At 45.2% G+C, this 13470-nt stretch overlaps 1 protein-coding gene across 1 annotated transcript in view; it reads left to right on the top strand.

Moving 5' to 3' along the window:
• Window positions 1–8115, top strand: part of LAMP5 (lysosomal-associated membrane protein family, member 5) — an 11852-nt gene extending 3737 nt beyond the window's left edge. Inside the window, exons 2-3 of the mRNA XM_009886084.1 lie at window positions 1236–1424; window positions 7937–8115. Of these exons, the coding sequence (XP_009884386.1) occupies window positions 1236–1424; window positions 7937–8115 (368 nt within the window). The remainder of the gene's footprint in view (window positions 1–1235; window positions 1425–7936) is intronic.
• The last annotated feature ends 5355 nt before the right edge of the window (window positions 8116–13470 follow it).

Below are 13470 nucleotides of genomic sequence, written 5' to 3' on the forward strand. Positions count from 1 at the left end.
CCCCTTTTTATTCTTTTGTCTTGTTTTTAATCACCTCAGTTGCGGCGGGAGGGGGAGCCCAACCTCTGCCCTTTGCTGAGCTGTCCCGGGCTCTCCCGGTGGGACCCAGGGGGCTGAGGGGGTGGGCAGTGGGGCAGGGGTCTGCCTGGTCTGGAAAACTTTGTCTCCTTTCCAGCCGGAGGTGTTTTTTAAGGTTAACTATCTCCTCGATTCTGATGATGGTTGAATGGGTGGGAAAGCAGCAGTTTCCCAAGATAGTGATGAGATTGACATCAATATCCATACCCCTACACGCCTCCATACCCAACAGCCGCCTCTTTCCCCACTGGGTTTCCTTTCTTTTGGTTTTAGTTTTGTTTTTGTCTCGTTTGTGCTCAGAAATGAGTTGTCTCGTATTGCAAATTGAAATACTGTCATTTGCAAGTTGTTTTCCTGCAAGATTTTCAGGCTCCAGTAAATGGTGCGTTAAGAGTTTGTGGCATAAGACACGCTGGACACGGAGATGTTTTTCCCACTGGTGTTTCTACTGTTCGTGTCCCCAAAACACGGTGGTGGCCATGCCTCATCACCCTCCGCAAATGCGAAATGCTGATTGCCTTTCTGTGCTGCTGGAGGGGAACAAAGGGCTGCAGAAAAGCGAGAGGTGGAAGGCATCCCTCATTCCACCTTGTTGAGCTGCATTCGGGCTTCATTTATGTGATGGGAAAATATTTTCTCGTAATCTATACTTGGGTGAAATGATCATATTTTATTTTCAGGAAAGTTGTTACAGCCTGTTTTGCTTCCTAATGAGGTCCCCAAATTGCATTGCTCCTTCCCACCTGAATTCAGAGCGCAGGTGCCCCCACAGGAATTGCTGTTTCCCGAACACAGGGAGTACGAGCACGGTCTAAGGCTGGAACCTGCATACACATCAACAGACACCATTCCTCTGACTTTATGGACTTCAAGTCCTGTGACATGAACATAGCTGGCAGCTACTCCTTGCAGCCATCCGTTCTTGCTCACAAGCAGGTGACCCCAGTGTGGGAACCGCCTTGGCTATGTGGCGATGTCATACCGAAAGCATTGTCCCACCTCAGGAGAGAATGCTGCTTTAAGAGCAGTGGAGCGTGCAGCCACCGCATTGCATGGCGCCTGCATACCCTTGTGTTCAGTTCATTAGCTTTGTTAATAAAGTCACGTCGGTCCCCCAGAGATGGGACCTGACCTCTGCTGTTTCTGCCCCTTGTCAGCCGGGAAGCACACGGCCAGCTCACACCGGCTCTCTGCCCTGGTCACCCCAGCTGGGAAGTCCTATGAGTGCCAGGCACAGCAGACCATCTCCCTCATCTCCAGCGACCACCAGAAGTCTGTGCAGCTCTTGCTGTCAGAAGTGCGCATCCAGCCCTTTGACATCACTGCAGATTTTGTCTTCAGTGAAGGTAAGGTGCAGGGGGAAGGCATGCCCTCTATCCCTGAGATGCTGATGCTGCTGTGACAGCCTTTGGGGGTGTCGTGATATACTGAAGGAATTTGGGTCCCACCTTTATCAGAGCACCTTCCCCTCCCTCCAGCAGGTTGTCAGTGCTCCCTGCAGTCCCTCCAACCCATTCCCTGCCTCCGTGGTCCCCCAAAAGCCTTCACAAATTCATCCTAGCTGTTGTTTGGTCAAAACATGGGCTGTCGTTGGAGGTACACTGGCTTCTGTAAGGACGTATCTGGCTAGGTTGCCAGCAAGCCCCAGAACTGTCTGGTCCCTGGGGAGCCTTGCAGAGCTTAGGTGGCTGCTCTGCAGCACGGTACATGCTTTGGTACAGCTCCAGGGGCTTTTTAGGGCCACTGCACACTGAGGAAGGCTTGGGGCTGCGGTGGGAGGTAATACTTGTAGTGCATGTTGCTGGCTTCGGTTTGATGAACGCGTGTTGCAAGGATAAAAGAAACACAACGGGGACTTAAGCGAGGTGCCTCCTGCACCAGATGCATGGGACACTGTTCCTCTTCTTAGGTTTCTTTAACGTTAATTGTGGATAAAAGAAAATATGAGTTAACATGTGCTGTTCGTATCAAAGGGTTATACTGAAGTCAGCAGCAATACTGTCATGGGGCAGAATTCCTGTAGATTTTGCCTTCCTTTATCCTGAAGAACCTGTGGTGCCCCTCCTCCGTGACTTCCCCCTGCCTTTTCCAAAAGGTTGAATGGGGGAATGTAAACATGTTCACCTGAATTAGGGCTTTGAGACTAGTCCCCTTTCTGTAGTGCCATCTTAGCAAATTAGTTAACTCCATTATTGTAACAAGATGCAAAGAAAATTAGTAATAGCTAAATCTTTTCATAGCGAGCTAGAAAATGGTGGTGTTATTTTCAAGTCCATCATTAAAAATGTGGGGCTTTATTAATTTGTGTGTGGGAAATATTTTAGAACACAATAAAAAACGAGCACGGACTACAGAGCCAAGCACTTATACTCATGACTCACATTGCTCTGACTGATGTAGTAAATACATGCTATTATGTACACTGGCTCTGGCAGAGCTCTGTATGGCTGAATTACTCACAGCAAGGCCAGTGTAGTAGGGAGTAGGTTTTATCTGTGGGCACAAGTAATTTTATTTTTTTTTCTATCGAAGTAGTACCACGTTTTGCGTAGGTTACAGGGAGAAAAAGGTAGACTTTAATAGTTTCCTATCATTTTTTGTTGGTACATTTTGATCTTCTCCCTCTTCCTGTGGATCCAGGCTTCCTGCACTCAGGGTTTGGCCGGGCAGACCTTGGAGGCTCAGAAAAGCATATTTAAAATATGCAAGTCTGGACTCAGTTTTAGCTGCTGTGTCTCTGTGTCATACCAAACTTGTCAAGTCCGAGAGCTAACAGTTGAAACAACCGAATTCGGGGTTCATTGCCTTTTTCATGATACGGCATTTCATATCAGACAGTGAATTTGTTTTGGTTTGTTTTTTTCCTTTGTTGTTGTAGTTTGGTTAGGGTTTTTTTTGTTATTTTTTTTCTCCAGGACACGAGGAAACTGCAGTTGGTTTAGCAATCTTTAAACATGTGTGGGGAATTCATCCTTCTGACTAAAGCACAGTTTGTCTCTTTGTCAAGCTTTCTCTTTTTTTTTGTTGTTGCTCTTGTTATTCAATGATACTTGTTTTTGTTGAATTCTACTGAAAGTTAAATAGCAAAGAGCACCTGGAGAGGATGGTCAGAAATGCCTGAGAGGTCATTTATCAATGGACCTTCACAGGGGGCTCTGCTGCTTCTCCCAGCAGCACATCCCCACCAGCCCTGTGGACCAGAGTGTCCTCGGCACATGCATGGCAAAACATGATCCTTTGTGGAGTCTGATAATCACTGCCAATCTTAAATTACAGTAATTAGCCTTCTCCTTTTTGGTTCATTAATTTCCCATTAGGTAAAATTCCTATTAATTATGAACAAGCTACAGAACACTTTAAAATACTTCAGAATAGAGAAAGAGACCTGCTAGAGCAGAATTGTCAAGATGCAGGAGGGTCAGGGCCCTTTTACCATAAAGAAATGGGGGGAAAGGTTTTGTCATTAGTCCTGACACTGCCCTGTCTGGGGTAGATTAAAAAGCTTGTAGGGAGTGATTGAATTGCTTTTATGTTTTTGAATGCCTAAACTCATGTGCTAGAATACATTTTTTCTTTTTTTCTTATTTTTTCTTTTTTAAGACACTGCTTCTAACCCTCACAAATACACACATATACATTTATATATAAATTTACATAAACATATGTATTTACCTTTTTCAATACAGAAGCAGCAGATTTTTTTTTCATTCAGAGTTTGGGAAATTATATTTTTTTAAATTGGGGAAAAATGTGTGTACATTTTTCCGCTTAAAAGGTCAGTAAAAAGAGAGCTGGATCAAGAGGTGTGAGGAGAACATTTAAATTGGCGAAAGAACCCCACAGAAATTGTCAGCTCTCTTGATTTTAATCACAATAATGCAAAATACTAATATAAAGGGATGCAAAAGCTGAGAATTAGGGACCACGATCCTGGGAGGTCTCACCTCCCTCGGAGCCACCCCAAGCAAGGATCACATTTTCTTAAGCGTCCTTGGCACCAAGTAGTTCCTTTTTGCGAGGTATGCAGCCACATTTTAAAAAAAGCACCCAGTCTGTTTTTTTTAAGCTAATCACTTATAAACACCCATCTCAAAATCTCAAAAATCCATCCTCTTCTGCCAGACACAACTGGGTTGTTTTTCTGTCCCTTCAAACAACTCCTGCACTGGTCCTCAGCCTTGCAGTCGTGACTGCGGGAAACCGCTGGTTTTTTTTGCCGTGCTGCTATTTGTTCTGCAGAAGGATGCTGAAACAAGAAAATGGGCCTGTTGGGTGGTTTCCTCGCCTAGTACTGAAATTGGACGAGCACTCACCATAGAAACCGGCGGTACGTGAGCCTGGGTGCTGCGTGGTGTCAGAGGAACCGCAGCAGAAAAGAACAATGAGGAACGTACCTAAATGCCTCCTTTGTGTCCGCCGCAGTCCTTTGTTCAATGGGATGGGGGCTGTGGGGTCGAACAAGCCGGGCTCCGTGCCTCTACAGCAGAGGGATGACCCCGCAGGGTTTGGGATGCAGCAAAACTACTGGGGTCACCCGAACTTTTCACGTAGTTAAAATTTGCAGGGACCTTTTTGCTTTCCTGGACTGAGGGTAGAACCCAGCGATTTGGGTAAGTGCTGAGAGCTGTGGGACCTGAAGCAAAATACTTGGGAAAATCTGATGGAAAGGGCTCTTTTCCCCCAGAAGGTGTTGATTTGAAATAATAGGAGTTCCCTATGTGGCGGTGTGTCGTTTGCCATGCATCAACCAGCCTGCCTGCCTGCACTGTGCCTGACGGGGTTGAGTGAATTTGCATCTGCCGTGGACTTTATGCGAACCCCTCTCTCCTCCCACTTCCCCTTTGCTGATAGACCAGGAATGATACCTGTTACCTACTGCCCCACGGTGGTGTGGGCCTCAGTGCCTATGCAATGCTTTGAACTCTTGGGGTGAAAAATGCTGCGTAAATGTTAAAGTACGTTGTTATAAATGTGCGAAAACATTTTATTTGTTGTAAAATGATGTATTTTAACATGATATTAATGTTAAAATACAAAATTCATCTTTCTAGCAGTCAGCATCTGGAAAGCCTTACTTCTGCTGCAGACGTATTTGTGCTTAGCACTTGCCTGTGCCTCCATGCTGGCTCCCCCCAGCCCCATTCCCATTCCCCCTGCGCTCTCTGAAGAGCCCAGACTTTGGTGACTGCTCCTAAAGGAGAAAATGTACGTGTCTGATGAGGCAATGGTGTTGGTAAGGCAGGAGGCAGCTGCTGGGGGCTGCCTTTGCTGCCGGGGCAGGGTGCAGCGGGGCACAGTGGGAAGAGCAGCACAGTTTGTGGATGTGCTGCTAAAGACTGCGAGCTTTGCTTCCCTCCCCCCCCTTTTTTTCCCATGTGAACTTTTTTTTTTCTTTTAATCCTCTTTAAAAAGTGCCAGGGTAAAGAACTATCTTCCTGGGCTGCTTGTAAGAATTGACACCTCTTTTGAGTTGTGACTCAGACACTTAAATACAGCTGTGGCTTTCTGTGGACATTGGAGTTTTGGCCACGTCCTCTGGCACATTTTGTGCTCTGCAGCCAGTTTGGTTTGGCAAAAGATGGGAGTTCAAATATCGCAAGCAGGTGCTTTACCGTTGGGTTAGTCCTCTGCATGGCACTGCTGGTGCTTTTAGCTTTGTGGTCTTCCCTGGCTGCAGACACCCCAGGTTTGCCCTATTCTCTTGCAAACGCAGCATTGTTCTTGTTTAAGGAAAAGCCATGGGCACACCTGCTGGGTTTGAGCAGAGGTGAATGAACACCCTCGGTTGAGTTTACAGCAGGCTGCTTTCAATTTTCTGTAGAGTTTAAGCTAAACCACTTTCAAAGCAGGAATTAGTGCCTGCAGGAGGAGATTGCAGCGGCTGGACTAAAACACTGCTAATTGGCACACGCCAGCCTGTTGGGCTGGTGCAGCCGCATGGGGGGTGCACGGGAGCTCATCTAGCATGGATCCTTCCCACAGGAGTGCTGCTGCTGTGTGCCGGCATGTGGGCAGGGGTGCCGGGGGGTTGGAGCACCCGTGGCCCCACAGCACTGCCCCTGTGTGGCTTTTCCCACAGTCAGGTCTGGGGATGCCAGCCTGCCACGGTGTCTCTGCGAGTCTGGTCAGGCCTAAGCATCCGAAAGCGGGAAGAATTTTGTAAAGCTCTGGAGACCCAATTTTTGGAGCTAAATGATAATCAGGATATTTTTTCCCTTTCTCCTTAATGCAAACAAACAAAACCCCTGCATTGCAGCAATTGCTGAATCGCCTATAACAGTCCTGGTGATTAATCACTCCTCTGGTGAAACGGTGAGCAACTGGAACCGAAAAGGACGTTGTTTTTTTTTTTTTGTTAGACTACATTTCACTTTTGCTTTTTTGTTTCACTTCATTTACAGCTCAAAATATTTCCTAATGGCATCTCTGTGAGCCTGGTGCTGGGAGGACGGCTCTGCACTGGGAGGTGATGGAGCTCCCGGAGGTGCTGGCGCCACTGGAGATATGTCCCTGCTGTCACCACCTGCCTGGGCCTGGGGGGTCTCTGGGTTTTTTCTGCTCTTTGCCACATGCTGTTAGATTTGCATTGCATTTGCTGTTCATCGTTATCGCAGATCTCTGCGTCCTGCAATCAGCTGCCTGGGGAACCCATCTGGACAGTCTTCAGTGATGGGAGGAATTAGTGGTGCCCGTTGTATCTGCTCATTGAACATGTAACTTGCTTTTTTTTTATTTATTTTTTTTTAAAGTAATTGCTGTTTTCATTGTTTTCAGCACAATTCTAGTACTGTGAAGAAGATGATCCAGGAGCCAGAGCACTGTCCCTCCTGTACTCTATAACCTTTTTTTTTTTTCCAGAGTTGGTGGTGTTCTTTTTGATCTGGCAGCCCCATCTCGGTAGCATCGGCTCTGCTGGTCCATCAGCACAGATAAGGAACAGTCCCGTGGGGAAAAAAGTAAATTGTGATCCTTTCATTCAGGCCTGCAGTATGCTCTGGAAGTGTAAGGGGGCTGAACTGGGATTACCAGCATAACGCATTTCCTAACCTTGGTGACTGTACCTCTGCAAGCTAAATAGAAAAGTGTTTTCCCACTGTGTGGTTACTGTTATTTTCTAGTGGTTTATTAGGTTATAATGGGGACTCGTAGGCCAGAGGGAAAAACCCTGGGGAGGCTCGTGTTGCTTCTGCTCATCCTTTGCCACATTTGACAAAAAATATGCGGTGCCAGGATGTTGTTTGACTACAAACACACATGGGCTCTGCCGGTGCTGGTAAACTCCTCATGGAGAGCTCGTAGAGAGAGGGGAGAGACGCTGTTAGATCTCGGTCAACTTGCAGATAGAGGGGAAAAATCTTTTTAACGATGAGCAGGGTTAAGTCTGATGCAGGATTAAAGACTTAGTGATGTTGAGGTCTCCTGATACAATATTTATAGACTCTATAACTAAATAAACAAAGCAGATCTTTACGCACGGTCAGGAAACTTGTACTTTTGCTGTCCCCTTCCTAACAAGGCCACTGCTGTACTGGTGTGGCAGAGGCCTGAAAAGGAGCTTATGGGCATGAAAGCGTTTTTTCCCACTGCGTCAGCTGGTTGTCATAGATGTTACCTCTCCTTCCAAACCTTGCGTTGTGACTGGGATTTCACTTTCCTTCAAAGCAATTGATTTTCTCCCTGGGACTCGGATGACGGTTGCTGTCTCTCCTTGCTGCTGCAGCTGTTTTGGCTGCGCAGGGACCCCCGGCACGGAGCCATGACTCTGGGGAGGTCGGTTCGCTGTTGCAGCATAAGTTCGGATTTGCAATATCTATTCACTTTTCTTTTTCTCTCTTTCCTTTTCTTTCTTTCCCTGCAGAACACAAGTGCCCAGTGGACCAGAGGGAGCAGTTAGAAGAAACCCTGCCTCTGATTTTGGGCCTGATACTGGGGTTGGTTATCGTGATAACCCTCTGCGTTTACCATATCCACCACAAGCTGACAGCCAACCAAGTGCAAATTCCTCGGGACAGATCTCAGTACAAACACATGGGCTAGGGGAGAGCATCGAGCAGCCCAAATTTATCAGGTAGAAAAAGCAAAAGCACTTTTTTCTAAGGGTGAGGAAAGATTATGGGGGGGCGAGAGGCGGTATTCACAGCACTTAATCGTGGGTATTTCATGGAGACACATACATTAAGGTTAGGCTTTAATATAGTCGGTGCAGACATAGCTGTCTCTGTAAGAAGACTCAGAGCATCTGATTTTAGGAGTCTGTCTGTGGCAGTAGGTGGTATGAATACCTTCTTAAGCAGCTGGGCCCATTATTTGGAAACAGAAATGCTTCACACGTCAAAGTTTAACACTGGGGGCAAAATTAGCTTTTTTCTTTTTTTTTTTCTTTTTTTTTTTTTCCCTCTCATGAGCCTCTTCCGTCCCCTCAGCCCTCTCCTTTTATGTCCGTGCAGGGAGCAGGGCTAGGGGACAGAGCCATTAGACAGACTTCATTAAGGTCCTCTAACAAAGGGACTCAAACCACATTCCTGAATTTGCACTCAAGTTAAGGAAAGCATGAAGACAATACAGGTGTGTTTTGAAAAAAAACAAATGCCACAACCTCAGGCTGGTATAAACTGGAGTAACTCCAGTGCAGCAGATCACAGCCAGCTGAGGAGCTGACCCCATGCTTGAGGCTAAGTGAAGAAAATTTGTTTTTGCTTCTTGAGCCACATCTGAAAGTTTAAAAAATAATTAAAAAAAAAAAAGAGTATTGATACACAAATTATAAAGTGCCATGCTACTGCAAGTCAACTGAGAAATGCTTCTGGCTGGACATCCTGCACGTCTTGTGATTGTTGTTCAGATGTTACATTGCTACCTGCAACTGGTATTTTCACAACGAAACAAAAAAAGAAAAAAAAGATAACAGAAATGTTAAAGTTACTATGCAGATTATTCAGGTATAATCTAATGTAACAGAAAAAAATATAAGGAAACCCTTGAAATCTATCCTTAAATGTAGACCATTTTTAAAATTAATTAAAACATGTACATATATAATATATGATTTGCCTTCTTATTTTGAAATGATGTAATGCTTTTTACTAACTCGATACCTAATGGAATCAGTGTAAAAATACATTGTCTGAATGGATGTTAAATGTAGGATTTATTCTAGCAGTATTTTGGTGCAGATGGTTTGGTGAAGACACGGTGGTGGCTCAGTAGTCTGTGATTTGTTGGTTATTTCTAATATTCTTCTAATCTCACAGCTGTTTCTTTCTTATGTGTTTTGTGGGCAATGGCGTGTTTCACTCTGGTCCCGTCCAGTTCCCAGTGAAACCTTTGACTTCTCTTGGCTCTGGTGGTACCACAGCAAGAATTAGTCCAGACCTCGTGTCAGTTTAGGGTATTTACTTTTATTTTCTTGAAATTATTTGATCTTGAAGTTATTTGATCCAAATAGGGACTCATACAAACTGTCCCCCTTCAGCTTAAAACAGGGTAATAGGCCAAGAAAAATAGTCATTTCAATGTTGAGAAGTGGAAGAGGAGAAATTTAACTGCTTGTTAATGCTGCAGCCTCTTCCAAAATTTATGAGGTTTCTTTTGTCAAAGGCGTAAACAAAGGTACTTGCAGCAAGTGCCTTCCTTTAGTCCTGTCTTACTCCTGGTCTCCTTTCTGTGTTACACTCGCCTTTTTGTCTTCTTATTTGGATGTAAGAAGCAGAATTGTGGCGCTAATGATGCTTGTGGCTTTGCCCTTTTCTTTTAAAACTCCAGTGAAAGTGTTCTGGGCAGGCTTTAGGCTGACCCAGTGCCACTGCCTACAATGAGCTGATTATTATTTAAAAGAGAAAAAAAAAAGAAAAGTTTCTTTTAGAGGCAGCCAGAAAAAGCCATAGGTAGCAGGAGGGTGAATAAAAGGATTAAAGGTTCATCCTTAATAGAGAGGGGCCATAGTTATCAGCTTTGTCCTGCCTCCCTCTTGTCTGCCCTCCAGCCAGAAGCACTCTCCCAGCCAGCTCCCATCAGCCTGGAGCATCTGCTCCTGTATTTGACATTCACAAAAAAGAGAGGTGGGGAAAAAAAAAAGGGGGTGGGGGATGCAAACAGCTGAACTGCAGATGCCAAAAGAGCCCCTCCATTGGCGTCTGTCTTCTGAATTGCACGTTTTGGCAAGGCAAAAGGATGGGGTGGCATAATTGTGTGGGTGAGCAGTGGTGGGGCAGGACAAGGTGGCAGGATGGGGATGGAAATGGCACCAAATTGGAAACATCCCCGTCAGTGCGAGGCTGGTCCCAACCCCGCTGGTTTCCTCCCAATGATCTGCGGGTCTTTAGTGTCGGTAGGAGCAACTTCTGCTGGTTCAGTTGAGAATTATTAGAGCTATAAATGAGTTGTCTGTGAAAAATGGGGGGAAGAGAAGGACTTTGTGGCTGGAAACAGGGAAGAGAATCCTGTTTTCCCCCTGTGTCATCTGTTTCTCTGAGAGCGCCCCTTAGGGCTTTTGGGTTTGTGTTGTTTTTTTGTTTGGTTGGTTTGCTGTTTTTTTTTTTTTCCCTTGCAAAACTTGAGTTAGTTGTGTATCAGTTTAAATATAAAAACTTGAAATGGGTGACATAAGAAAGCTGCTTCCTTTCCACTTGCCTTTAGTAGGAGCTTTACAGAGATGAGGAAGCACACATTGCAGCATTTGTATATGTGGGTTTGATTTCAAACAACACCCCCCACCCCCCCACCCCGTTTTTAACCCAATGAAGGGATGACCGTGCCAGTAGTGGACTTGCATGTCTCAGCTGCTTTCTGTGACCCCTGAGTGCCTCCAGCCTTGCCCTGAGGCCAATGCATAGCTGGTGGCAGAGGCAGGGTAGCTGCAAAGTATTCCAAAATATGCAACCAAGCAAAGTCTTTATACTCCTTCCTCTTGGCCTCCTGCTTTTGCTGTGTGTGGCAGTTCCTCCCACAAGTGACCGGTGGCAATCCCATTTGTGCTAAAGGTTCTTTTATTCTGCAGAAATCAATATTTTGCAGAGTGGGTTTCGAGGCAGGAAGGATCATCTGTAGCTGGCAAGAAGGATTGACAGATACTTCTCAAAACTGGAGCAGGTGGTGGGAAACCCACTGCTTTGCACCCCTGCAGCATTTGATGGGCTACATTTAATCTTTCTTATGCTCCCTTGGATGCTACAGTTCAGGGTTTATATGGAGCTGTTTGAAGGTAACAAAACCTTTGGCTTGGATTAGGTGCCCTAGTGTTACTCCTAGGAGAGGCAGTGGCTGGTGGATGGAGCTACTCGCTGAACATTATCTCCAGGCTGGTTTTTGGAGTAGTTGGAGTCTGTTGTGGCTTCTTCAAGTGAACCTGCTGGTGGGTTTTAGCCTATTGTAGGCCATGTTGTTGCTTCCCCATTTGCAGAAAGGAAGCAAAACCCACCTGGTGTAACAGGGAGACTCTTTCAAACATCTGCGTGTGTTTGAGGTGGAAAAAAAAGCTAATTTGTGGTTGACTTTGCAAATTAATTTTAATTCAACCTCGTGAACCTGTAAGAGCAGTCATAGCAGAGCCACCCAAACAAAACATTGTCTTCACCACTCATAGGAAACTGTCCTTGACTGATCACACTGCTTGAGAATTGGCCAATGTATTGGCATGGTGGCATTGGCCATCTGATGAGAGGACAACCCCCAAAAGCTGATGCAGCTCTTGTGGCTTTGTTTTGCCCATGCAGCCCTCAACCCTGTGCCCATATGGCTTAAGACTTTTTGCTGCTTTTCATATCAGCTGTTTTCTGTAGCAAGTACTCAGCATCAGCTTCAGGTTGAAACTGTCTGTAGGCTATCAGGAACAGAGTTGGGTAATTAATTTCTTGGCTTTCTGAAATAAGATAGAAAATAATTTCTTGCTGTCCTGAAATGTTCTCCCTCTTGTTTTTTGGGGAAGAATGAAATGGGAACAAGAATTTCAGCTTAATCACAGTTTGCATTGTGCGCTAGACTGATGTATCTTGGTTCTAGAAAAAGTTATTTAAGATGTTGAACACTTTTTGCTTTATAGCTGTTTATGAACACACTGGTAGAGGTGGAGAAATATAAGAAACTTATCACGCTACTGAGCTCTGTAAAGACCTGTAATGATTAAGCACTTACTAAAGCAGCTGTTAAAGACTTACCAAGTACTTATGATTAGAACTTTAATTATAAATTATTAATATATATTGTTGAGGAGGGGCGTTACATAGTCAGTAAATGCCTTTGCTATTAAAATTAAGAGTATGTGTGAATACTTTTAGAACTTGGTGACCTCAAAAAAAGTCATCGTTTGTTAGTGACAAGCAGGAATTGGTGTAACTGGCCATTTGCGGAGCTCAGCCTTAGCCAGTGCAGCAGATGAAGCCGTCTTCTGGGTGAGTGGATGCTCCCAACGCCTGGTATCTAAAAAACTAAAACTAAAGAGGACCTCTTTTTGCTGAGATGGTGCCAAACAGGGGCAAGACGGTGCAGCCCACAAGCCAGTAGTGATGGATGAAATAGCTTCTGCAGCGTGGACACCATGGGGACCAGGTGAGCTATTGGGTTCCAGGAAATGAGACCTGGGAAGATCCTCCAGAGGTTAGCTGAGAAACAAATTTGCAGTGAGGGTGATGAACAGGGCTCAGTCAGCTGTGTCGCCCAAGGTAACAGGCCATGTTTAGTCTCTGCTATTTTGACTGGCTCTGGCTCTATTTGCAGAGCTGTGCACGAACCAGCCAAAGTTAAGCTTTTTTTTTTTATTTTTTGGTTGTGGTTTGTTGTGGGTTTGGGGTTTTTTTGAGTGATGGCTAATGTATTTTGAAACACTTACTGATGTCAGCAACCAAAAGTAATATAAAACTTCGTTTATAAGACCTGAAGCTGCTTAAGAGCTCAAATAATATTGTACCCTCATTAGGGGACTGGTGATGGTACAGGGGAGCCTGGGAGGAGTGGTTTCAGTAGGCAGGAGAGACGAGTGGTTATGAGCCAAAAATTTAGAATGTGTAAGGCAAAAAAAGGGATTACTTGGGGACAGGGAAAGGAAAGTGGAAATGTTTCAACAGGTATGGTCTTGCTAGAGTACTTCATATGCGGCACTCTATGGGTGTGCTAATCACTTCTCAGAATTGTCTGTACTATATGATGGAGCACAACAGGATGGCTGTGTCCAGCGTCACCAGTGCCGACTCACATTGAGCCGTGAAAGGCTTTTTTCCTGTGGGTAGAGGAGAAGTTGTGTATTTTTCTAAGGGGGGGGTGTGTGTGTGGGTGTGTGTGCGCGCACGTGCACATGTGCATGGGGGTGTGTGTGTGTGTGTGTTTGGGTGGAGCTCTCGGCATGGCTAAATCACGGTGCCTTGGACTGAAATGGTTATTTCTCTAATATGTCTCTTAACT

The sequence above is a fragment of the Charadrius vociferus genome, unplaced genomic scaffold (genome assembly GCF_000708025.1).
Source record: "Charadrius vociferus isolate BGI_N301 unplaced genomic scaffold, ASM70802v2 scaffold455, whole genome shotgun sequence".
NCBI classification, from domain to species: domain Eukaryota; kingdom Metazoa; phylum Chordata; class Aves; order Charadriiformes; family Charadriidae; genus Charadrius; species Charadrius vociferus.